Below are 26410 nucleotides of genomic sequence, written 5' to 3'. Positions count from 1 at the left end.
GTGTAATCATGTGACCTGATCAGACACACTTTTATAACAAACCATCAACTTCACGCATCTCCTCATCTTCTTTGGGTTGGTTTCCCGTGAAGTATTGATTTACTTAACTGTACTTTGAAGTATATTATTGGTTAAGGTACCTGAGTAAAGAATTACGAAGTACGAGACGGGGTACAGGTCAGCAAATTCAGTTGCCAAGGATCACGCTAAAGTGTTGCTATTTGATGGGATTGAGTTGTTATCAGCTTGTTATAACAGTGTGATAAGTGATTTACAAAATTATAGCACTATTCACTATTAGTATGGCTGTCATAGTTGTATCTCATTGTCTATTATCACTGTATGTATGGGTTCTGTTCCTATATTTATATCAAACAGATCCCTAATATATAGACTTACACTAAAATGTGTTATACTCACGTGTAAACCTCTTATCTTAAAGTGTAATATACATTTTTATAAACATACCTATCCTATTCACTATGACTGCTTGATGCTAATAGGTTCACTTTAGTTTACCTTAACTGACAGCAAGCAATCTCTCATAATCAGCCCAAGACTGTCCTGTCCTCAACAACATTCCCCACTATCCGTTACCTAAAGTGTTTATGCATAGACAAGTATCTCTTGGCAAAATGCCATTGTAGGCAAGATATCTTCAGACATATGCCAATGGCCTAATGCTGGAATACTCATATGGGAGCTGACAAAACATGCCCATCACAACACAACAGGCCTTGGGGAGTTCGGGCTGTTTTCAATGTTCAACTCATATGGCATAAGGTGAAGGATTGGGTATTGGAGGAAGAGATGATCTTTGATCCGGTATATGGGGAGTCTTGATCCTGCTGGATGTTGTTCTTGTCTCCTCCAGAATATATGGCTTTGTCAATCAAACATGATAACTCAGAGCATAGGTCACTTTCCAGTTTGATTGGAATATCCACAACTCTGCTGCCACAGATTGGCTGGGATGTAAATCTGTCATCACTGTCATGGTGGCAGAGATAGATGGCCACCTGTCACTGTGTTGGAACAGGAAGCAGTGAATTATGAGGGACAAAGGAAGGGGTCAAATCAAACTCCTGGTTTCAATTAAGCATAGTGGTTATCAAACACATAGGCAGCAAGCCCAATATTCATAAGCCTACCAAATCTGCTTATTATTTTACCCAAGATTCAACTCTACATAATTTAGCATTGTAAAAATACTGTCGAAACACAAGAACTTTTGCACTTGGAGTCAGTCTGATAAAATGTGTCAGTTAAATTGTTTGACTGCCGAAGGGATGAAACAGACTCTGGATTTTGGCTTTTAATGAAAAATGAAATAATAACCAGATCATGCAGTCATAGAATAGGCCTAGTTACATAAAGCTCACCCTTACAGAAAATCACACGATTTCAAGCGAAATTCCTCATGTGAAAATGTATTTTTGGATCACAACATGTGATGACGTTTTCACATGTGTAGTTTAATGTTATCACATTAACTTTACATTAAGTACCAAAGGCTATATTATTCATAAATGACTTAGATGATTGTAAATGTGAATTACAAAAAAATAAACATTAAAACATTCATCAGAGTAATTTAGGCTACAGACATCACTCAGCTATTATAGCTAGGGAACCGAATCTGCTCCTCAATCGCAGACTGAAGTAGCCTAGTCTGCAGTAGCTTTCACTCTGTGCATATGTATAATTTGTATACAAATGGGCACATTTTTGGTTAAAAGTTACAATTTTTTTTTAAAGTCAGTTTTGTTTTGTGAGGAAACCTAAATTCATGACAACTGCATTGAATGATAAACTGCATTGAGACTTTCCAATAAGGTTTTTTAAATAAGCATGATATTTTTATAATCAATGCATGAAATTGAAATGTTTGACTGTCTGACAAACTATGCAAACGACGTATCCCATGACCATCCTATCATGCCTGGGACAGCATTTGTCAACGTACAAGTCAGAGCACTCCAAAATGGCGGATCGTGAAGAGGGTAAGTGGCCGCACTCAAACCAAAAACGACCTTTATGTTTCGATGTTTGGACAAATGATTGCATCTTAAATGTACTTAATCGAGCATTAAATCATATCCAAACGTACTCGCAAAAAAAACTGTTTGACCTATTCTCTCGGTCTCTGATCGCACTCCGGCGGTGTGTTTCCATGTATCAACGTCATAGGTTCTATGAAGATGATTATGATTGGCTAGTGGCTACAATAACGCTTTGCTACTTTACATTTTAGAATTATATTTCCCCACATACGCGGATTGATTCTTATGTACAAATATGTCTAGAAATGTTAGATTCTATCCTCTTTTCCTCCTACATGATTTACATTAGGCGACTTTTTTGTAGACTCCCACTTACGAAAACGAAACAGCATTGTCAATGGCAAATGGCCAAATTAACCACATTTCTGATAAGGATTACAAAAAAATACTTGTACAGCTGCTAATTATTCTCCCTTTGTACATCAAGCTCAACCTTGTTTGTCTCCCAAGACCCAGAGAATGAAGACGACACATGCGAGGTGATCTACCTGACAGAATATGCCAGACGTCAACAATGGTGGGGCCGCCTATTTGGTGGGAACAATTCGGGTCCTATGTCTGAGAAGTATTCGGTGGCCACACAAATAGCACTGGGGGGAGTGAGTGGCTGGTATGTCATGCAGGCCCGGCCAGGGTTTATTGATTATGCTAAGCATCCTCAGGACTGTTCTTTAATATCATGTGATTTCTCTCACACATGTTATTCAATGCTACTGTGCTTTCTGCATGGTATGGTCAAAATACAAAGGCTTCTTCTGTAGATTATGCTTTTTTCCATGTATAGTGCAGAGCACTTTATGGGGGATAGGGTGTCATTTGAGTTTTGCATTGTCTCTCACTGGCAGGTGTGCAGGATATCTTTTCCAGAAGGTGGGGAAGATCGCAGCCACCGCTGTGGGTGGAGGATTCCTGTTATTACAGGTAGGAACTCAACACAAGGTTTTGATTTATAGTGTAAAAGTCTAAATGAGTTCTGTCAGCTGGCCACCCACTGCAAAGAGGAGCTCGGACTTGGATGTATCAATGAATAACACATCTGAATGTTTCATAAACACATTTCATAGGACTGTCTGAATATCATTATTAGCCACAATACTTATTGTCATGGATTACAGTACATTATGTTTTTGTTCTGGGTCTTTGTCATCCTGAAAAATATAAACTTTCTATTCCTATTCTAATCTCCAGATAGCCAACCACAGTGGCTATGTGCAGGTGGACTGGAAGAGAGTGGAAAAGGATGTCAACAAAGCCAAGAGACACCTGAAGAAGAATGCTGACAGGGCTGTACCAGAGTTTAACTCACTTATTGACCAGGTAGCCCACTGTAGCTGGTAATCATAACATGTCTAACATTTAATAATGCAGCATTTTATTCATCCTACAAGGGGCAAAGCAATGTGAATTTAACTACACCTATCAACATAATATTGACTCTGCTTACTTGTACATACTACTAGTTCAATTGATGAAATGTGCATATTTATTTGTCTTTCTCTCTTGCAGTCAACAGAGTTTGTGAAGACAAACGTAATCATCACCAGTGGATTCTTTGGAGGCTTTTTGCTTGGTCTGGCATCCTAAGATATAAAAATAGAGACCTGCAGTTTATTAAGGCTTTGTTTTGAGAGGTCTTGTCTGTCGTGCCCTTCTTAAATGGTGGTGGGAAAAACAAGAACAGATGCACAATATATCAAAATGAGCCAAAGTGTAATTACACAAACCACAAAAGGGTAGGGCACTTGTAAATACTCTGTAATGTGTACCTACAGTTACACAATACCTACCCATGTATCTACCATGTAAATGCTAAATGCTTGGTTTTAGTGCCACTTGAAACTGTAACCAAGATTTTCTGCTTCTCCACCGAATAAACAAAACCATGTTTCTAGTCAGGCTTCAGCTCTGATTCAAGAAAATCGGGCATGACCTAAAAGGAGTCAGTGGGTCTTGTCTCATTCAATTGCTTTGAGCGGGTGCTGGAGCTCAAAGTGCGTACTTACATGTATTTAAAACAGATAGGAAGACGCCACACATTGCAATCTAAGCTGTATTTATTGAGATCGACCTTGTGGTCCATCATACTCCCTTGCATCCCGTAGAAGTATACGTACAGTGTACTGTTGCATTGGTTACATGTACACACCTTATTGGGCTGTAATTCTGGACCTTATTGATTACATTTGGGCCCAGTTCTTTTCCAGTTCATTTGTTTATATTGTTATTTTTGTCAATAGTCCTACACCGCTAGTATACTCAAGTCATGCAGTGCATCATGTTGCTCAGGAAACTATGCATGACATGTCATTTTCATTGTATGCATTAATTCTTCAGTCACGTTATATTGAGTGATTTAGGATTACTATGACAATATATTATGTTGTCTTTACAAGCAGTGCAATATTTGCTTAGAGGTAGTGTAGCCTCTTCTCTTTCACAGAAAAGCTATTTACCTTTGTTATTGAATGACAGTGTTGTTGTACTTTGTGTATATATCCTTAATAAAAGACAATGCAGCAATCATGGTTTTCATTTTTAATTTCAGATGAAATAATGTCTGTGTCCTTCCTACAGCTATGAATTTAGGGTGCAGTTAATTGCCTTTCCTACTATTTGAGTAAAATTACCTTAATCAGACAGATTTCATCTTTTAAGTTAGTCATCATTATTATGTCTAGCTTGTGTATTATACATAAAATGTTACAATGTAGCAAAATGTTTCTGCAATATTACAATTTTCTTAGAATGTTGCTAAAATGTTGCAACCCTGGATTCTGACACTGCACTGTTGCCGGGCAACGCAAGATAACAGCACGCTCCATGGCAACCTCAAACGGGAAGGACGAAAGAACTTCTCACGAGTTGGACGGAGGGAAAAGTATATTTATATCCCAATTAATGCCACTATGGCACTGCCGATGCTGCCTGGAAATTCTCTCAACAAAAACGTAAGTTTTGTGCAATGTTTCCTGTTAAATTAGTGGATACATTTGAGATGATTTGGATTATTGACCCTAGTTAGCCTATTTTGAGACGAATAGAACAACGCATAGCTATGCTAGCATGCTCCCTAGCAGCATCGTCCATAGATTGTGCAAGTTCATTGCATTAAAATGCATTCCTGTTTGCTGCAAGAACCTTAAGAAAACACATTGAATATGATGAATTCCTGCTTTTCTGACATTATCCTCTAAAGTTAAAGGTTAAATAAAAATAAATAAAGCCACAAACCATAATATTTTCTCTGAATATGGCTCTAGTCTTTACTTGACTGACTTGTGACATCCTTTCATCCAGTTGGGGAAAGACAAATTCCACAAGTCCCAGCATTTTGACTATTCCAACGGGGTCCGCATGATGGTGGGCTCAGGGAAGCCAGGCATTGGAGGGGAGTTGCTGTTGGGCCAGAAGTCTCAACCAAACTATTCTGTCTTTCCCAATGGAGAGGGCAGTGACACTCCATCATGGGTGGCCTTTGACAAGCAGGTCTGTCATTGAATGTTTGTTGTGCTTTCCAAATAATCTTTGAAAGGTGCAGTAGATTACAGACACACAGACTAACAGACAGACAGATAGACAGACTGAGTTGGACAGACTGCTCCGTTCTCACCATCCCTCCCTCTCCCTCAGGTGCTGAGCTTCAATGCTTTCTTCCAGGAGGCTGTGCCTCAGAAGCGAGAGGAGAAATACCGCGTCAGGAAGTGTAAGATCTATTTCTACCTGGAAGACGACACCATCCAGGTGGTAGAGCCTGAATTAAAGAACAGCGGAATACCACAAGGTGAGGTATTTTAACTTAGGTCATGAGCAGGTAAATTGCTGATTGAGATCTACCTGAATTTCTACCCCCTATTCAAACAGAAACCAGTACCTGCAAAAATACGGATGATTACAGGAAAAGCCCTCTATGTTAAAGAGGTTTAACTATGACAAGATCTAAACATTTTAAAAAATGTAATCGTTTTTTCCTATTTTCAGGAACGCTGATTCGTCGGCACCGCATCCCACTGCCCCCTCCAGATGATGAGTGCTTCTACACGGTGCACGACTTCAACATCAACCAGCAGATGGTGCTGTACTCACGCACTTTCATGGTCACTGACTGTGACCCCTTCACCAGAAACTTCCTCAGGAAGATGGGGGTACGGCTCAACCCCCCCACCTCCACTCCCCTGGACCCCTACAGCAACCTACGACAAGAGGTGGGATTAGAGAGGAGGGGGAATGAGGGAGGGTGAGAGGGAGGAAAAGAGGTATAACAGAGAAGGTGACATTATGGATTTAGTGGTACCATCTTCTGTGTTGAACATAGTGCTTTGCTATTGATCTAATGCCAAGGTGCCAGCCTTGGCATATTATCACAATTACATTACTTCTATACATACAGACACTATCTGTAGCTACCAAGCTGTATACTGTAGACTTTATGTATTGATAAAGTATACAGTATTATCAATAATCAGTCTGTGTATCCACAGATGGAGAAGAGTATGAAGCCGCTTCGTCCATACGAGAGGCTGGACACGCTCAAGCAGTTCCTGGACCACGACCGCAATGTGCTGCGGTTCTTCTGCCACTGGGACGACTCAGAGAACATGTTTGGGGACCCGCGCGAGCTTACCCTGCACTACTTCTTGGCCGATGACACCATAGAGATCAGGGAGGTCATCTACCCCAACTCAGGCCGGGATGCCACCCCCAAGTTTCTGCACCGTAGCAAGCTGCCCAAGGTTAGATGGGAAATGTGTGTACAAAGCAATGGTTCCCAAACGTTTTCACTCGGGTCGCCTTTTCCATAATTGGGGTGCATCCAGCATGAGGTGTTTTTTGTTGTTGCCATTTTAAAGCAAAGTTCCTGCTTTCTACACATTCTGTCATATCCTATGTGTGCTCATGTGATATCTGAGTGACTCAGACATTACAACAAAATCAATGGGCTACAAAACCTAGCTAAAAAATGTTACTTGACATGGGCTAGTTGATCTGAACATTCCTGACAACTTACTGTATAAATAGCTCTCTAACGTCTGCAATGACAAGAGGAAAAGTGCTGATGCACTGCCGAATTTCGTCCTCCCCACAGTTTGGGAACCACTGCCTTATTGGAGCAGAAAGCTTACAGACACTTTCCACTACCACTCTGTCAGCAGAGTTGACTTTCAGTGTAAGGTTTCACACCCCTCATTTGCATAGGGAGTGGCGTGTCACATTTTCTGGCCTATCCAGACAAATGATTGATTTGCTCTGCCTCTGAGCAATGGAACTCAGCCTGGGAGACTGCATAGGAGAGGGGACAGTCTAGCGAATCCAGCAGCTGAGTTTTTATCTTGCTGTGATATTCTCAGACGGATTTAGAGCTCTCAACATGAAAAAAGGCTACTTTATTTTGTAGAATTGAAACACGACCACTTTGTTTTGGTCACAGAGGTACGAAATCACATTGTGCGGAAAGATGAAGTTGTAACGAGTCTTCAAATATTTGAATGTTGTCTCTGTGTCGCTCAGAGGATGCTTGGCAGAAAATGCTCTGTTGTCAGTTATATGAAACGGGGCCAAATTTGTAGTCACTTAATATTCTAATATTTATTTTACAGTTATAATAAAGGTGAAATATTATATTAAGTTGTTTATAATTTGATTGCTACCTTTTTTAGAAAACGTGTCAGTAATTTCAAGCCTTATATTCATATGATTTTCTATATTTTTATAATATTTGTACTATGTACTTGAGCTTGTGTCCTCAAAAGTGATTCATTTTAAACTATTTATACCATAAAGGTTAGTTCCAAACCTTTCTAAAACTATGCAGCATTACAAGTTAGTGTTTATGGCCATCCCATTAAAAATAATTACTTTTGGGAATGTCTCTTTAGGCGGAAATCTACATTTTGCCTTAACGTTCAAGAAATTAAAGGAAGGGCAGAAGATAGGAAATCTAAACTACCATTGTTTCGCTGCTTTGCAGCATTTGTGATATGTTTTGGTTGAAGTATAGTCACAAGAGGAAAGGTGGCTCTCTTCCTCTTCTGCTTGAATGGCTTTGGCCTCCCCCCTCACAGAGCTCTCGTCCACTCTGACCGGTCTGCAGTAACATCTAGCCTCCCTGAAGCATCTTTCCTCATCTCTTCTCTAGTCACTGTTCAGACACTAACTCATCGTTCCTTTCCAGTTGTTTTCCTTTTGTAAAATCCAGTGATTGTCATGCTGTTTGCCTTTCTATAAATGTCATCCTGAAAGGTTGCATCTGAACTTCCTAGCCAGTTGGACATAACGATTCTCCCCAGATACAAATTAAATCTGTCCCTCAAGACAAATGATGATGATTTGGTCAGTCTATGTTCTTTCTCTTTCTCCCTGTTATGTTGCTTCCATGACCAAGAACCAGGAGGCAAGTACCAGCCAATCTGTGTGCTGTGGTTATGGTGATGGTTTGGTGTAGTGTGGTTTGGTTTGGTTTGGTGTAGTGTGGTTTGGTGTAGTGTGGTGTGGTTTCGTGTAGTGTGGTGTGGTTGGTGTAGTGTTTGGTGTTGTGTGGTTTGGTGTAGTGCGTGTGTGGTTGATGTAGTGTTTGGTGTTGTGTGGTTTGGTGTAGTGTGGTGTGGTTGGTGTAGTGTGGTTTGGTGTAGTGTGGTGTGGTTGGTGTAGTGTTCGGTGTTGTGTGGTTTGGTGTAGTGCGTGTGTGGTTGATGTAGTGTTTGGTGTTGTGTGGTTTGGTGTAGTGTGGTGTGGTTGGTGTAGTGTGGTTTGGTGTAGTGTGGTGTGGTGTAGTGTGGTGTGGTTTGGTGTTGTGTGGTTAGTGTAGTGTTCGGTGTATTGTGGTTTGGTGTAGTGTGGTGAGATTGGTGTAGTGTTTGGTGTTGTGTGGTTTGGTGTAGTGTGGTGTGGTTGGTGTGGTGTGGTGAGGTTGGTGTAGTGTTTGGTGTAGTGTGGTTGGTGTAGTGTGGTGTGGTTTGGTTTGGTGTAGTGTGGTGTGGTTTGGTGTAGTGTGGTGTGGTTGGTGTAGTGTTTGGAGTTGTGTGGTTTGCTGTAGTGCGTGTGTATGTGTGTTTTAGCTTGGCATGCGTGTTTCTATATCGTGTAAGTGTGTGTGTGCGTGTGTGTTTCTGACTCTTCTCCATTGGTGTGTTTTCTCCTCTGTTCTCTCCTGCAGCATTCTCCCAACCCCAAGCGTCAGCCCGGAGATATCACAGACCGTACGGTGCTCAACGTCTTTGGTCCAATGGGCCAGGGAGGACGCTACATCCTGGACAGCCTCAAAGTAGGTGCTGTTGCGGAGTCTTTTTAGAGACAAAAAATGGACAAATTTGTCCATATTGAATGCTATACGGAAAATAAGCCGAGGGTTTATGTGACTGTAAGGGATGTTGTAGAAACAGCCGTTTGTTTCCAAAAGTTTTATCTCTGTTTCTTTGAGTGTACAGGATCAGTTTGATCCAGCAAATTTAACTGCAAGATGGGAGCTTACTCTCAGCTAATCTCTCTCTCTCTCTCTCTCTCTCTCTCTCTCTCTCTCTCTCTCTCTCTCTCGCTCTCTCTCGCTCTCTCTCTCTCTCTCTCTCTCTCTCTCTCTCTCTCTCTCTCAGACAGGTGCGGTCCATGAGCAGTTCTATAAGGACAGTGACCTGACTCTGGGGGGCATGGTCAACGTGTGGGGACGCAGGGTGGTCATCTGTGACTGTGACAACTTCACCAAAGAGTTCTACCGCTCCAAATACGGCATTGGTGAGACACGCACACACACACACACACACACACACACACACACACACACACACACACACACACACACACACACACACACACACACACACACACACACACACGATGCCATATCCCACACCCAAGTCCATCACCTGCGGTTCTGGTGTATAACCACAGGGTGTCAGTATAACTATAATAAACTGTTAGTTTCACTACCTTGACCATTCAAACTCAAGTACCCCTGTTTTACAATGTCAATGTTATTTTGCTGTTTTCAGTGCCACTGTCAAGTATTTCCCATAATCTGAAAATGTTGTACATTTACCCTTAAATGCTCTCCATATCCCTAATTCAGATTGTGTCATTCAGATTTAGTGAAGGCTCAATTTGTGACCTGTTGGAGATTAAAATAACATCATTATAATCATTTTATTATTATTATTATTATTATTATTACATTTTTTTATGCAATTCTCTCCATTGTATCAAAACCATGTGAGCCCTACAATAATCCCTGACAATCAATCAAATTGTGTTTATATACTGTATGAAACGCAACATTTACAACATTTGTCTCAAAGTGCTTTACAGTAACCAGGCCTGGATCAACAATGGTGGACTTGGGTGATAGAGTGGCGTTTGCAGCACTGACATTATAGTTAACAAAGATTTGGAATTATAGATTTCAGATGTATAACATTTTCCAGGTGCTCAAAGTGAGGATAACAGCCCCAGGCCTAACTGTCTCCCTGGCCCTGACCAACACTAGATACCAGTGATCGCCCCACCGCCGCCAGCCATTTGGCCTCCCTGAGCGAGAAGCTTTCAAATGAAGCCGATATCAGCATGATTCATGCACTTGTGTTTTCGGCAACATATCTGACGCTTTGCGCCATCAAAATGGTGTCCGCTATCTGTAGATGGGAGGGTTTTGGGGGGGGGTTCAACCAGTCTGCAGTAACCAAACTCTTGTCTGTGGGCGTTAGACTGCCAGTCCACCCCACCCTACCCTGCCCCCCACCCCCCTCATGTGTTTTTAGGCTAGGTTAGGTTAGGCTGGCTATGGGGGGGTTCTCTGTATTAGTCACAGCCGATCAATGATGGAGAGGCCTGTTGGGGACCTCAGGGGGTCAAAGGTTATATAGGTTACTGTTACCCCTGTTGCCTTCTCTTTCCATCTCTACTCTTTCTCCTTCTTGCTCTTCTCTTCCTTCAACTGTTGTTGTCTCTCTCTATTGATCTATTTATCTGCCCCCCCCCCCCCCCCCCCCCGTCTCTCCTTGTCTATATATATATTTATACACTACCGGTCAAAAGTTTTAGAACACCTACTCATTCAAAGATTTTTCTTAATTTTTACTATTTTCTACATTGTATAATAATAGTGAAGACATCAAAACTATGAAATAACACACATGGAATCATGTAGTAACCAAAAAAGTGTTAAACAAATCAAAATATATTTTATATTTGAGATTCTTCAAAGTAGCCACCCTTTGCCTTGATGACAGTTTTGCACACTCTTGGCATTCTCTCAACCAGCTTCATGAGGTAGTCACCTGGAATGCATTTCAATTAACAGGTGTGCCTTCTTTAAAAAAAAAAGTGGAATTTCTTTCCATCTTAATGCATTTCAGCCAATCAGTTGTGTTGTGACAAGGTAGCGGTGGTACAGAGAATATAGCCCTATTTGGTAAAATATCAAATCCAAATGATGACAAGAACAGCTCAAATAAGCAAAGAGAAACAACAGTCCATCATTACTTTAAGACATGAAGGTCAGTCAATATGGAAAATTTCAAGAACTTTGAAGTAGCCATCCTATTTCCAACAGTCTTGAAGGAGTTCCCACATATGCTGAACACTTGTTGGCTGCTTTAACTTCACTCAGCGGTCCGCCTCATCCCAAACCATCTCAATTGGGTTGAGGTCAGGTGATTGTGGAGGCCAGGTCATCTGATGCAGCACCGTCACTCTCCTTCTTGTTCAAATAACCCTTACACAGCCTGGAGGTGTGTTGGGTCATTGTCCTGTTGAAAAACAAATGATTGTCCCACTAAGCGCAAACCATATGGGATGGCATATGGCTGCAGAATGCAGTGGTTGCCATGCTGGTTAAGTGCGCCTTGAATTCTCAATAAACCACAGTGTCACCAGAAAAGCAACCCCACACCATCACACCTCCTCCTCCATGCTTCATGGTGGGAACCACACATGCAGAGATAATCCGTTCACCTACTCTGCGTCTCACAAAGACACGTGGTTGGAACCAAAAATCTCAAATTTGGACTCATCAGACCAAAGGAAAGATTTCCACCGGTCTAATGTCCATTGTTCATGTTTCTTGGCCCAAGCAAGTCTCTTCTTATTATTGTTGTATTTTAGTAGTGGTTTCTAATGCAGCAATTCGACCATTGAAAGCATGATTCATGCAGTCTCCTCTGAACAGTTGATGTTGAGATGTGTCTGTTACTTGAACTCTGTGAAGCATTTATTTGGGCTGCAATTTCTGAGTTGCAGTTAACTCTAATGAACTTATACTCTGCAGCAGAGGTAACTCTGGGTCTTCCTTTCCTGTGGCGGTCCTCATTAGAGCCAGTTTCATCATGATGGTTTTTGCAACTGCACTTGAAAAAACTTTCAAGCTTCTTGAAATGTTCTGGATTGACTGACCTTCATGTCTTAAAGTAATGATGGACTATAATTTCTCTTTGCTTATTTGAGTTGTTCTTGTCATAATATGGACTTGGTCTTTTACCAAATAGGGCTATCTTCTGTATACCAACCCTACCTTGTCACAACACAAATGATTGGCTCAAATGCATTAAGAAGGAAAAAAATTCCACAAATGAACTTTTAACAAGGCACACCTGTTAATTGAAACGCATTCCAGGTGACTACATCATGAAGCTGGTTGAGAGAATGCCAAGAGTGTGCAAAGCTGTCATCAAGGCAAAGGGTGGCTACTGTGAAGAATATAAAATATAAAACATATTTTCATTTGTTTAACACTTTTTTGGTTACTACATGATTCCATATGTGTTATTTCATAGTTTTGATGTTTTCACTATCATTCTACAATCTAGAAAATAGTACATATAAAGAAAAACCCTTGAATGAGTAGGTGTGTCCAAACATTTGACTGGTACTGTATATACATACACTACCGTTCAAAAGTTTGGGGTCACTTAGAAATGTTCTTGTTTTTGAAAGAAAAGCCCATCAAATTGATCAGAAATACAGTGTAGACATTAATGTTGTAAATGACTATTGTAGCTGGAAATGGCAGATTTTTTTATGGAATATCTACATAGGCATACAGAGGCCCATTATCAGCAACCATCACTCCTGTGTTCCAATGGCACGTTGTGTTATCCAATCCAAGTTTATCATTTGAAAAGGCTAATTGAGCGTTAGAAAACCCTTTTGCAATTTTGTTAGCACAGCTTTAAAACTGTTGTGCTGATTTAAAGAAGCAATAAAAGTGGCCTTCTTTAGACTAGTTGAGTATCTGGAGCATCAGCATTTGTTTGTTCGATTACAGGCTCAAAATGATCAGAAACAAAGACTTTCTTCTGAAACCCATCAGTCTATTCTTGTTCTGAGAAATTAAGGCTATTCCATGCGAGAAATTGCAATGAAACTGAAAATCTCGTACAATGCTGTGTACTTCTCCCTTCACAGAACAGCGCAAACTGTCTCTAACCAGAATAGAAAGAGGAGTGGGAGGCCCCGGTGCACAACTGAGCAAGAGGACAAGTACATTAGAGTGTCTAGTTTGAGAAACAGACAAGTCCTCAACTGGCAGCTTCATTAAATAGTACCCGCAAAACACCAGTCTCAACGTCAACAGTGAAGAGGCGACTCCGGGATGCTGGCCTTGTATATATAGTGTATATATATCTCTTTATCCATTTCTTTGTCCTCTCTCTCAGAGGACTTCAGCCCAGTACAGTACAAGGCACCTCTGGCCCCTAAGCCCCCCAGGCCTGTACCTCCCTACAATGGCTTTGGCTCTGAAGAGGACTCTCTGTGCTCCTGCCAGGGCCTGCTGCCCAAACCCCCACAGAAAGACTTCCGCAAGCTCATGGAGAAAGACAGGTGAGAGTCAAGAAAGCACCACTCAGGAGATACTACTTAGGATAGGTCACTACAGTTCAAGTCAAAGTGCCGTAAGACATTGTCGTTTGTAACTTACCTCTCATAAGTTTTACTCTTTAAAAAAAAACTTGATTCACTCCCCTCTGTATTTTATTTGGACAATGATGCTAAAATGTATAAATTAGGCTCTATACTCCAGCATTTTGGATTTGATATCAAATGTTTTATGAGGTGACAGTACATATCTGTTTTACCATTTAGAAAGGAATGCACTTTATGTGTCTAGTCCCCCCATTTGAAGAAGTCAGTATTTTGACAAATTCACTAATAGTGTATTAATATTGTCCAAAGTTTAGTATTTGCTCCCATATTCCTAGCACTTAATGATTACATCAAACTTGTGACTACAAACCTTTTGCAAATAAGAATAAAGGATGCTCTTGAACACCTCTACATTAATGTGGAATCTGCCATGATGATGGACAATTGTGAATAATGATGAGTGAGAAAGATCATACCACACCAAAAAATGCTAACCTCCCCTGTTATTGGTAATGGTGAGAGGTAAGCTTTTTCCCCTTAACTTTCTCACTCATTATAGAGTTAAATTGATAGATTACAAAACCAAATTTACACGTTTTAGCTTCACTTCACTGCCTTACAGCCTAAATTTGAGAATTACATTGTAGACACTTGACAGTAATATGTATGCTTCTTAGATGCTGTATCTACTGTAAGTGTCTAGATATATGTTAACTCCTCCCGCTGTGTGTGTGTGTGTGTGTGTGTGTGTGTGTGTGTGTGTCTGTGTGTCTGTGTGTGTGTGTGTGTGTGTGTGTGTGTGTGTGTGTGTGTGTCTGTGTGTGTGTGTGTGTGTGTGTGTGTGTGTGTGTGTGTGTGTGTGTGAGAGAGAGAGAGTGCCTGCCTGCTTGTCTGCATGCGTGCATGTGTGTGTGTGTTTCCCCCTACCAGACAGGGCCTTGAGAGCAATGTGCTGAGGTTTATGGGGAAGATGGTGACTGAAAATCCCATCGACAGAGATAGACTCTTCATAATCTCCTTCTACCTCAGTGACGACACCATCTGTGTGTACGAACCGCCTCAGAGGAACACCGGTAGGGACCGTTTGGCTAGCTAGGACCAGGCTATTAGTCGACACTTCTAGAATACCCATAAGAGACAAGTAGACATACTAATGGGGATTCCGCAGTACTTTGACAGGTTGAGATGACTTCTTCCACATATTCCACACATAAACATCCCCCTCTTTGCCCCCCCCCCCCCACCCCCCCACCCCGCTCCAGGTGTGTTGGCGGGTAAGTTCCTTGAGCGTGGCAGAGTGAAGAAGCCTGGTCAGGAGCTGTTTAAGAGTGAGATGTCCCAGTATTTCAGTGCCCAGGACCTGTATGTAGGAGCCAGGATCAGCCTCAACAACCAAGGCTTCCAGCTGATCGACGCTGATGAGTACGCCTTCAACTACATGGAGCAACACGCTGAGGAGGTGGGATGCACTTTCTCCTCTTCTTTTCTTGTTTCTTCTCTTTTTCTCTCTCCTCTCCTCATCTCGTTCTCTCCTCTCTATCCAGTTCCCCAGGGCTAACATGGGCTCCATTATCAGTAAGATCCGCTCCATCCCTGAGGACAAACAGAATGAGATTAAACAGTTCCTCACCCTCAGTGACCCTGGAAACACTGGACTGATCCCCTATGAACCCTTCAGGTAGTACACTCCTCTTTCTTCCTCTTCTCTCTCTAGACAGCCGTTTACAGTATGGTCCCAATTGATTGATTTGGGTGTTTTCTGATTCAGAAAAACAAAGCCAGATCCAAATGAGATTGAGGCCAGGAACTAGAGCCCCAGTACCAAGATTTAGTAGTCATCAAACTATGGTGTTCATAAGCAGTTTATAAGCAGATCCTTGAAGCAAATGTGTGTGTGTGTGTGTGTGTGTGTGTGTGTGTGTGTGTGTGTGTGTTTGCCAGGGGCCTTCTGGTGGGTCTGGAGTGTGGTCTGTCGGAGCACGAGGTGATGATGCTCGGTCGTTGTTTCTGTGAGCGCCAGCAGCCCGAGGCAGAGGTGGGTCTCATGCTGGCTGTGGCTCAGGACCACCTACGCAAGAAACACTTTGAGAGCTTCTCCGACATGACCAGAGCCTTCACACACGAGGACCGACACAGGTAGGGAGTCTTACACACACTCAGGCACAGACATACAGGGACGTGGACACGCAGGTACACACACATGTACACGATTGGGGAGTAACGGATCACATGTTTACAGATACATGTTTACACATAATTTAGAAAAACTAGATGATTACTTCTAGGATTACTTTTAAAATCAGAAAGGATGTTTGCGTGAGTGTTTTCTGACACCTTTCTGTTTTCTCAAGTGCATTCGAATCAGCATAGAAAAAATTGCAATTTTAAGTTGGTTCTGCCTGAGCAAGTCTGACCACAAATCAGAGACCACTATGATGAACCACCAGGAGCAGGAATAGGCTTTTGTAGGCTACAGTCAAAGCTATGCCTTCCAATGGTGCGACTGCTGTTGGCATCCAAAGATTATCCAACTTGAATAAACGCTTGGAGGTAAGGATGACAGCAGTGGTGTAGTCTACGGCGATACGGATATCACTTATTATTGATATCTAGAAAGCGCATTGATGTGAATCACCATGCTGCTCTCTCATTTAGCTATTTGCGCCTTACGGATTGTGGTTGTTGTGGGTGGCTGTTCACAAATCTAAACGTGTATTTGAACCCAATAATGGTTGAATTGAAGACGTTTAAACTGCCTATTAATCATTGTTTTTGTGACCAGTGGACAGCCAGCGAAAAATGTGTTCTTGCTGCAGTGCGGTTCCCAGCCATATGAAATAAAAGTTTAAGAGAGTTCCTCCCTTCTAAACTCGCTCGTGTTGTGCTCCATACTGTCAAAAACTACTTTAATTTAAGAAGACCACAATTAGGGCTTTTATTGCTCAATCTAATTAGTGCTGATTCAGAAATAATTATTCCATAGGCCTACCACCAAGATCTGCACATGCTCAAACTCGCACACTTTTGATAGACTTCAACAGATGCAAATTACACTACCTGACCAAAAGTATGTGAACACCTGCTCGTCGAACATCTCATTCCAAAATCCATTAATATGGAGTTGGTCCCCATTTTGCTTCTATATCAACCTTCAGTCTTCTGGGAAGGCTTTCCACTAGATGTTGGAACATTGCTGCGGGGGCTTCCATTCAGCCACGAGCATTTGTGAGGTCGGGCACTAATGTTGGGCGATTAGGCCTGGCTCGCAGACAGCATTCCAATTCATCCCAAAGGTGTTTGATGGGGTTGAGGTCAGTGCTCTGTGCAGGCCAGTCAAGTTCTTCCACAGCAATCTCGACAAACCATTTTTGTATGGACCTCGTTTTGTGCACGGGGGCATTAAATGTGAAGCGCTCCAAAAACACTTTTACTCATGTGAAATGTCACTGTGATTATTATTATTATTTGACCCTGCTGGTCATCTATGAACGTTTGAACATCTTGGCCATGTACTGTTATAATCTCCACCCGGCACAGCCAGAAGAGGACTGGCCACCCCTCATAGCCTGGTTCCTCTCTAGGTTTCTTCCTAGGTTCTGGCCTTTCTAGGGAGTTTTTCCTAGCCACCGTGCTTCTACACCTGCATTGCTTGCTGTTTGGGGTTTTAGGCTGGGTTTCTGTACAGCACTTTGAGATATCAGCTGATGTAAAAAAGCCTTTATGAATACATTTGATTGATGGAAGTGTTCCAAAAACACGTTTTCACATTATTTCACATGTAATAAATATCATGATAAGATTTCCAAAAACAAGTTTTCACATTATTTCACATGTAATATCATGATAAGATTTCCAAAAACAAGTTTTCAAATGTGAAATGTTACATGTCAATTGTTCCCCAAAAACATTTTCACATGTTCCAAAAAAACACGTTTTCACATGATATCACGTGAAATTTCACATTCAACGTGATAATGGATAACGATAATGGAACCTTCAGGAAGGTTCTCCCATCTCCACAGAAGAACTCTAGAGCTCTGTCAGAGTGGCCATCAGGTTCTTGGTCACCTCCCTGACCAAGGCCCTTCTCCCCCGATTGCTCAGTTTGGTGAGGCGGCCAGCTCTAGGAAGTCTTGGTGGTTCCGAACTTCCACTGTGTTCTTGTGACAACCTTCAATGCTGCAGACATTTTTTGGTACCCTTCCCCAGATCTGTACTTCGACACAATCCTGTCTCGGAGCTCTATGGACAATTCCTTTGACCTCATGGCTTGGTTTTTGCTCTGACATGCACTGTCAACTGTGGGACCTTATATAGACAGGTGTGTGCCTTTCCAAATCATGTCCAATCAATTGAATATGAAAAAGAAAAGGAGAGCCACACACTCTAGGAGCTCAGATGCAATAATTGAATAACCTAATAACCAATGTTTCGACAGACAAGCTGTCTACATCAGGGTACACTCAATTGAATTTACCACAGGTGGACTCCAATCAAGTTGTAGAAACATCTCAAGGATGATCAATGGAAACAGGATGCACCCGAGATCAATTTCTAGTTTCATAAAAAGGGTCTGAATAGTTATGTAAATAAGGTATTTGTGTTTTTATGTTTAATACATTTGCAAAACATCTAAAACCCTGTTTTCGCTTTGTCATTATGGGATATTGTGTGTAGATTGATGAGGATATTTTCTTTTAAATCAATTTTAGAATAACAAATAACGTAACAAAATTTGGAAAAAGTCTATGGGTCTGAATACTTTCCGAAGGCACTGTAAATACTGTCAATCGCAATGCACTTGGAGGTACGCTACTTTTTGGCCTGTCCTGCAATTCAACTTGGCATGCCTCACTTGCAATTACATTTAAACTTATAGGATACTTTAGATGGACTTATTATTTTATAGTAAGTTACCGGCTACTGGGTTACGGTGAAATTAGTGGAAACAACTTTTTTTTTCTCCCCAATTTCGTGGTATCCAATTGTTAGTCGTTATTGTCTTGTCTCATCGCTACAACTCCCGTACGGGCTTGGGATAGACGAAGGTCGAAAGCCATGCGTCCTCCGAAACACAACCCAACCAAGCGTCCAAGAGTCGCTAGTGCGCGATGAAACAAGGATATCGCTACCGGCCAAACCCTCCCTAACCCGGGCAACGCTATGCCAATTGTGCGTCGCCCCATTGACCTCCGGCCTGGGGGAAACAACTTTTAAGGTAATTTCTAACTCTATTTTGTCAGTAAAATAACAACAACAAACTGTATTCAGAAATTCCAATTATGTTCAATGCTGTAAAATCAGGAATTTGTTTTCCTTATTGAATTGACTGGAACTTAAACAGAATTGACCTCAACATTGGTTAGCACACTTGGGACGCAGCCAACTCACAACTTCTTAGATGACAGCAACCTGAATTCCCTTCTTTGTCACCAGGTCTGTGACAGTGACAGCGATCGACCACAGATTTATTGGAAAGAATACATTCCTCCACTTTGCTAAAAGTTTCCCGGGATCAAGTCAATAATTGTGTGATTATCCAACAACACCAAAGAAAGAAGTAGCAGTGTTCAGGGACACTTGACATAATAAATAAAAAAATACTAGGCAAGTCAGGTAAGAACAAATTCTTATTTACAATGACGGCCTACCCCAGATTACGCTACGCCAGTTGTGCGCTATGGGACTCCCAATCACGGCCGGATGTGAGTCAGACTGGATTTGAACCAGGGACCGTAGTGATGCCTCTTGCACTGATATGCAGTGCCTTAGACCGCTGCGCCACTCGGGAGCAAAAGGCCTAGATTTAAGCATAAAAAGGCAATAGCCGACACCTACATAGCTGGTCCTTTGGCAGTGTCGGAGCTATAACTACGTTACGGTACCCTGTTCCCTGGTGTACAAAAAGGTCAAGGGTACAGAGGTACAAATAGGAACTCACATGGTATTGGTCGGTACCTTTTAGAGTACATGTGCAGATAATCTAGTATAATGGTACATTTTTCTACCCAATATTTTACATTTTAATGCTGCGTTCATAACCATGTGGGAGGTGGTCATTTACCAGTTGTGAAGTCGTAAATACCAGTTGGATGCATTCATGTGCTTTCAACTTGTTGAGAAACACTGATTGGCTAATGGCCTACAAGCTGCGTAAACCATAAACTAAAAGTACAGGTATCATGCTTGTAAACAAATTATAGTGTTCAAAAACCATATTAATAAATCACTTTTTATTAATAATGTTTTGTTGTTGCATTTAACTGGCAAAAATACTGTTATAAAGGTAATTTCCTTAGTAGGTCATGTCAGAGGTCAGCATGTGAGAGAACGGGGAGCTCAGGATGACAGGCGAGTTTCCCACCAGCAATTACCAGTTCGAGGGCTGTTCAAGTGTATTTTTCCTAGTCATATGTGGTAACAAATGCAGCATTAAGCTAGGGAACTCAGAAATGTCTGACTCGCCAACTGGTTGTAGTTGCGGCATTCAACCGTGCGGCATTCAACCAATTAACGAATTGATCATTTCAGTGTTCCAACTAGCATGTGAACGAGGCTATACTGCACTTTGAAACGTTGGTGGGGCAATGTGCTTGTGGGGGCTCATTAGCATATTTAAGGGCATGGTCTAAAATATGATGTATTTGTGCCAACCGTCAGTCCGAATGATGTACCAGTTTAAGTGGTTTTATCATTGTGTTTAAGGTTGAGTACCTTTTATGACATTTTGTTAGAGCTTGTGCCAATCAAGAGCTGAGCTGTGAGTACTTGAATGGCAGCTGGTTCACAGGAAGTTAATGTTTAATTTTGACCTCAATGTCAAGTTGTTGTAAGTGGGTAATTGTAAAAAGCACAGTAACTTACTGTAACTAATCATCACACTGACTGACCTGGTGGTATGGTAAGTGTGCAAGTAATACAATAATATGGAGACTAGCTATTAAATATTGGGTGGCTCTTCTGTAGTGTGTGCACTTATTTCAGCCTTTAACAAGGCTACATAATTAACAGCTTTGCTTATAAACAGACTTCAACAGAACATATTAACAGAATACAACACAGCAGATTAACTGGGATGACATTCCCTTCCATGGGAGACCAAAAAGAGCTGGCTGAAAGCCACACCTCCAATAAGCTACACATGCACTCTTTTGATAGGCTTCCGCTGCTACAGTATGCTGCCAATCAGAAAGTAATGCCCATGTTGTCAACAGAAGAGTCCGTGAATGCACAGTAGATCACTGCACAGTGGCAGCAAGTGTCCTGTGAGTTACTGTAAATGACTGTAAATATTACAATAACTTACTTAATAGTAATTTCCAGGTAAGAAATGAGAAATTCACATCAACAAGTTGCCAGGTCGCAGTTGTAAATGAAAACTTGTTATCAACTGGCCTACCTGGTTAAATTAAGGTGAAAATAAATCAATAATAATAATTAACATACTGGAAAATTCACAATAAACTTTTTGCAGTGCAGCTCATTACTGACACGTTCTCTTACAAAGTTTGAAACATTGCTGTTCTCCCAACCATGAGGTTGCAAGTTCAAATCCCCAAAGAATTAATGTGTATTTCACGATGTTGTGTCGTTGAGCACTGCTACTTTTACATTGGTGGAGATAATTGGACAATTATTTACTTGATTCTGGACAACTTTAAGCAAAGTGCAGAAACGCATTCTTGCCAATAAGTCTGTGGCCCATATCTCTTTCATGCTCACAGATCTGGTGGTGTAGCTGCACTGTAGCAGGACATTTCAGGTTATTAGCAACCGAGAGGGTATGAGTTTCAATCCCATTTATGGCTAAGTCCCAATTGTGGTCACAGTACCAGATTTTACAGTAATTGAAATAAGAATACAGCAGAATACTGTCCTTTAGAAATAACACCAAGTTTTTATATATATTTACTTCATTTCTTCTGCAACTTTAGGCAAAATGCAGAAGTGTATTCTTGGCAATAAATATATACCATATTTCCATAATGTCCACATTATGCAAACAGCATCATATTAATTGAGCTGTAAAATGCTGCTGTAAAAATACAGCATCGTATTCATGGTATCACATGTTTCACATGAAACCATTTATTTCACATGAGGTTGTGTTTTAACGTGCTCACATGTTGTCACGTGTAGTTTTACGTTATCACATGTTGCTTTACATGTTGACACATGTTGTCACATGTTATCACATTAACTTCACATTAAATCACGTGATCAACATGAGATCACACAAGAAGAACGCTAACCTCCCCTGTTATTGTAATGGTGAGAGGTTAGCATGTTTTGGGGGTGTGATATTTGTGCATCTGTGACTTTCATTCAGGACTATCTGTAATCAGGGTAGCATCCACATTAACTATAAGTGTTTAGAAGCATATTTTTATTTACAAAAAAAGTGACTCCAAGTGACTCCAAAATGACACAATACATTATTTACCATTCATTTCTATTGGGCGCAAAATAATCAGAAAAACAGCCAAAACAAACAGCAAATGCATCCAACAAGTTGTAGAGTCACAAGCTTGATGTCATCATTGTGTGATAGGAATATGGGACCAAATAATAAAGTTTAAAAGTGAATGTACAAAAAGTTTACCTGATATAGATGACAATTCCCTCAAATGAAAGCTGACAGTCTGCACTTTAACCTCATAGTCATTGTATCACTTCCAATCCAAAGTGCTGGAATAGAAAAAATGTGTCACTGTCTCCATACTTTTGGAGCTCACTGTACATGTATGGGTGTGCACACACACACTTTCACACACACACTTTTCACACACACACACACACACACACACACACACACATACACACACACACACACACACACAGTTCTTCCACACTGATCTCGACAAACCATTTCTGTATGGACCTTGCTTTGTTCACGGGGGCATTGTCATTCTGAAACAAGAAAGGGCCTTCCGCAAACTGTTGTCACAAATTTGGAAGCACAGAATCGTCTAGAATGTCATTGTATGCTGTACCATTAAGATTTCCCTTCACTGGAACTAAGGGACGTATCCCGAACCATGAAAAACAGTCCCAGACCATTATTCCTCTTCCACCAAACTTTAAAGTTGGCATTATGCAATTGGGTTGGTAGCGTTTTCCTGGCATCGGCAAAACCCAGATTCGTCCGTTGGTCTGCCAGATGGTGCGTGATTCATCACTCCAGAGAACTCGTTTCCACTGCTCCAGAGTCCAATGACAGTGAGTTTTACACCACTTCAGCGGACGCTTGGCATTGCGCTTTGTGATCTTAGGCTTGTGTGCTGCTGTCGGCCATGGAAACCCATTTAATGAAACTCCCGACGCTCCAAAGGCAGTTTGGAACTCGGTAATGAGTGTTACAACCGAGGGACAAAATGATTTTTACGCACTTCATCACTCGCCGGTCCCATTCTGTGAACTTGTGTGGCCTACCACTTCGCAGCTGAGCCATTGTTTCTCCTAGACATTTCCACCTTACAATAACAACACTTCCAGTTGACTGGGTCAGCTCTAGCAGGGCTGAAATATGATGAACTGACTTTTTGGAAATGTGACATCCTATGACAGTGCCACGTTGAAAGTCACTGAGTGCTTCAGTAAGGCCATTCTACTGCCAATGTTTGTCAATGGAGATTGCATGGCTGTGTGCTCGATTTTATACACTTGTCAGCAATCGATGTGGCTGAAATAGCCAAATCCACTAATTTGAAGGGTTGTCCACAAACTTTTGTATATATAGTGTATATACCCCATACCCACACACACAGAGCCACACAGGCAGGTACCGTCACGGCCCGCCATCAATCAGTTGGCCAGCGGCCCCAGATCCTTAGCTGCTTGAGTAGCAGCAATTAGTTCCAGCAGTGTGTGAGTGGAGCATTGGAACCAGATGATCCCCACAGACCTGCATATTATGTAGCAGTCACACACACACACACACACTCACACACACACACACACACACACACACACACACACACACATGCACAGTAGAAATGTGGCATAAAGGAAATTGATAGCTAGCCACGCCACAGGGTCAATCAGCATAGCTTGTTTATGTGGCCATGTAGTTACCCTGGGTTAGTTTCAGATTTGTCTAAAATGTCCTCCCTATCCAATGCCCCTGTAATGAAGACGGTATGTCATAATGTCAAGGACTGGCTCCAGACTACTCAAAAGCACAGGGAAAACAACTGTGGCCTCTTACACACACACACACACACACACGCACATGCATACACGTGCACACACACACACACACACACACTCAAGCCTTTCATCAATGATGATTTCTCATCTGTGCTTGCCTAATATCTGTGCTCGTCCGGTCTGGTCTGTGTATCCAGGACTGGTCATCTCTCCACCAAGGAGGCCAGGACCATCTGTAAGGCCTTCCAGCTGCCACTGGCTGAGGACCTGTTGAGGGCCCTCCTCAAGAAGTAAGAAATTAGATCTGAAAGAAAGAGGAGTAGCACTGGGAGTGGAAGTGTGCTTATACAACAGTTCATCAGAGTCCTGTGGTGTGTCCAGGTTTGATGCAGGCTCTGAGGAGATGGACTACCATGCCTTTCTGGCAGGGATCAACTGGAGAGAGAACCCTGCTCCCCCTGTCCTGCCTGACGACGCCCTGAAGGTGAGAGACTCAGTGGGTCATTTAGCATGAGAGAGATTTAGCGTTTGGCACAGAGCCAGCTAAAAAAGATCCATCTGCACTTGTTATTGTTTATTTCACATTTCACTTGCTTTGGCAATGTAAACATATTTTTCCCATGCCTATAATGCCTCTTGAATTGAGAGAGAGAGAGAGCACTGTTTGTGAATCAGTCTCTTCGCGTGTGTGTGCATGCCCGTGAGCTTGCATGTGCGTGTGTGTGTGAGAGCCTGTGCGTCTGTATTGTCTCTGTCATTCTCTTTTCGTTCTCTAGCAGTGTACTTTCACTGGTTCCCAGCTCCTCTCTTCCTCATGCAGTCTAAAGCCCAAACTAGTCAGGGATCCTCTGGTGGGGTAAACTGCGTTTCTAAACCTGCTCCACAGACCCACGTGAGAGGAGTGACAATGGCTGCCGTGACTTTGCCTCTTCACGTCCTCACATTTTTTCTCACTCTGATGACATCAGAAGAGTTGCCTATTTCTGCTTGAGGACTTGCTTTGTGTTGATTGGCCCATCATCCAGGCTCTGTTATTTTCCTGATTGTCTTCTGCTGATGCCTGGGATTTACCTGTATCCGCCTGGGACTCTTGTCTCTGTGGAGCTAACACACTGTTTGAACAATAATGCACATGCTTTTTTTACCACTAACATTGCACTATTTTAATGCCAATGCTGTAATGTTTTGTGAATGTATTTGGCGTGCATAAGCCTTGTCTACCTCCACATTCAGGGACGTTACTAGTGTGCCAATGATTTAATTTTGTACATCTAACCTTTATTTAACCAAGCAAGTCAACTGTCATCCCCAATGAGGGCCTAGTCCAGTGTCTTGTCTTGTCTTCAGCCCTTTGTCTTGCTGTTGTTGAATTGAATCAACTTTATTGATTGTCCACAGTTTAACGTGGACTGGAGCAGGGAAGCCAGAGACCCAGAGGTGAAGAGCATCAACTACTCTGTCCTTCTGGAAGACGTGTTCGGTAGTGTCAACACCAACTCTAACCAACCCAACACTCTAACCAACCCAACACTCTAACCAACCCGACACTCTAACCAACCCGACACTAACAAACGCGACACTAACCAACCCAACACTCTAACCAACCCGACACTCTAACCAACACTCTAACCAACCCAGCACTCTAACCAACACTCTAACCAACCCGACACTCTAACCAACCCAACACTCTAACCAACACTCTAACCAACCCAACACTCTAACCAACCCGACACTCTAACCAACCCAACACTCTAACCAACACTCTAACCAACCCAACACTCTAACCAACCCGACAGACGCTCTAACCAACCCGATACTCTAACCAACCCGATACTCTAACCAACCCGACACTAACCAACCCGACACTCTAACCAACCCGACACTCTAACCAACCCAACACTCTAACCAACCCGACACTCTAACCAACCCTACACTCTAACCAACACTCTAACCAACCCTACACTCTAACCAACACTCTAACCAACCCAACACTCTAACCAACCCGACACGCTAACCAACACTCTAACCAACACTCTAACCAACCCAACACTCTAACAAACCCGACACTCTAACCAACCCAACACTCTAACCAACCCAACACTCTAACCAACCCAGCACAAGGACTGAGAGATAGCAAGGAGTACCAGCAGATCATCATCCTATGAACTCAATCACCTCGCTGCTCTCTGTGTATATTTTCACTTTCAATTAAAGAACATGGATTACATTTGCAACCAAACATCGGCCCTTTTAACATGTGTGGGAAACGGTGTGTACACTTGAATTGTGTTATGTGTAAAACAAAGACCCTTAAAAACAGTATACTGTGTGTGTGGGTGTGTGTGTGTGTGTGT

The 26410-nt window shown here is 42.0% G+C and overlaps 2 protein-coding genes across 2 annotated transcripts; both read left to right on the top strand.

Annotated features, from left to right (window-relative positions):
* The first annotated feature begins 1928 nt into the window (after window positions 1-1928).
* On the top strand, window positions 1929-4583 carry fundc1 (FUN14 domain containing 1). Its single transcript, XM_021578881.2, has 5 exons — window positions 1929-2003; window positions 2514-2673; window positions 2909-2984; window positions 3252-3380; window positions 3570-4583. The coding sequence occupies exons 1-5, from the start codon at window positions 1985-1987 to the stop codon at window positions 3645-3647; spliced, it is 462 nt and encodes a 153-aa protein (XP_021434556.1). The 5' UTR covers window positions 1929-1984; the 3' UTR covers window positions 3648-4583.
* Window positions 4584-4890: 307 nt separating this feature from the next.
* efhc2 (EF-hand domain (C-terminal) containing 2) lies at window positions 4891-26410 on the top strand. Its single transcript, XM_036958692.1, has 15 exons — window positions 4891-5011; window positions 5361-5549; window positions 5694-5844; window positions 6042-6265; window positions 6542-6793; window positions 9214-9321; window positions 9647-9785; window positions 13700-13865; window positions 14838-14980; window positions 15170-15366; window positions 15452-15585; window positions 15849-16043; window positions 24254-24346; window positions 24438-24540; window positions 25455-26410. The coding sequence occupies exons 1-15, from the start codon at window positions 4970-4972 to the stop codon at window positions 25590-25592; spliced, it is 2274 nt and encodes a 757-aa protein (XP_036814587.1). The 5' UTR covers window positions 4891-4969; the 3' UTR covers window positions 25593-26410.

Source organism: Oncorhynchus mykiss, chromosome 22 (assembly GCF_013265735.2).
Source record: "Oncorhynchus mykiss isolate Arlee chromosome 22, USDA_OmykA_1.1, whole genome shotgun sequence".
NCBI lineage: Eukaryota > Metazoa > Chordata > Actinopteri > Salmoniformes > Salmonidae > Oncorhynchus > Oncorhynchus mykiss.
This window is presented reverse-complemented; position numbering and strand designations above follow the sequence as displayed.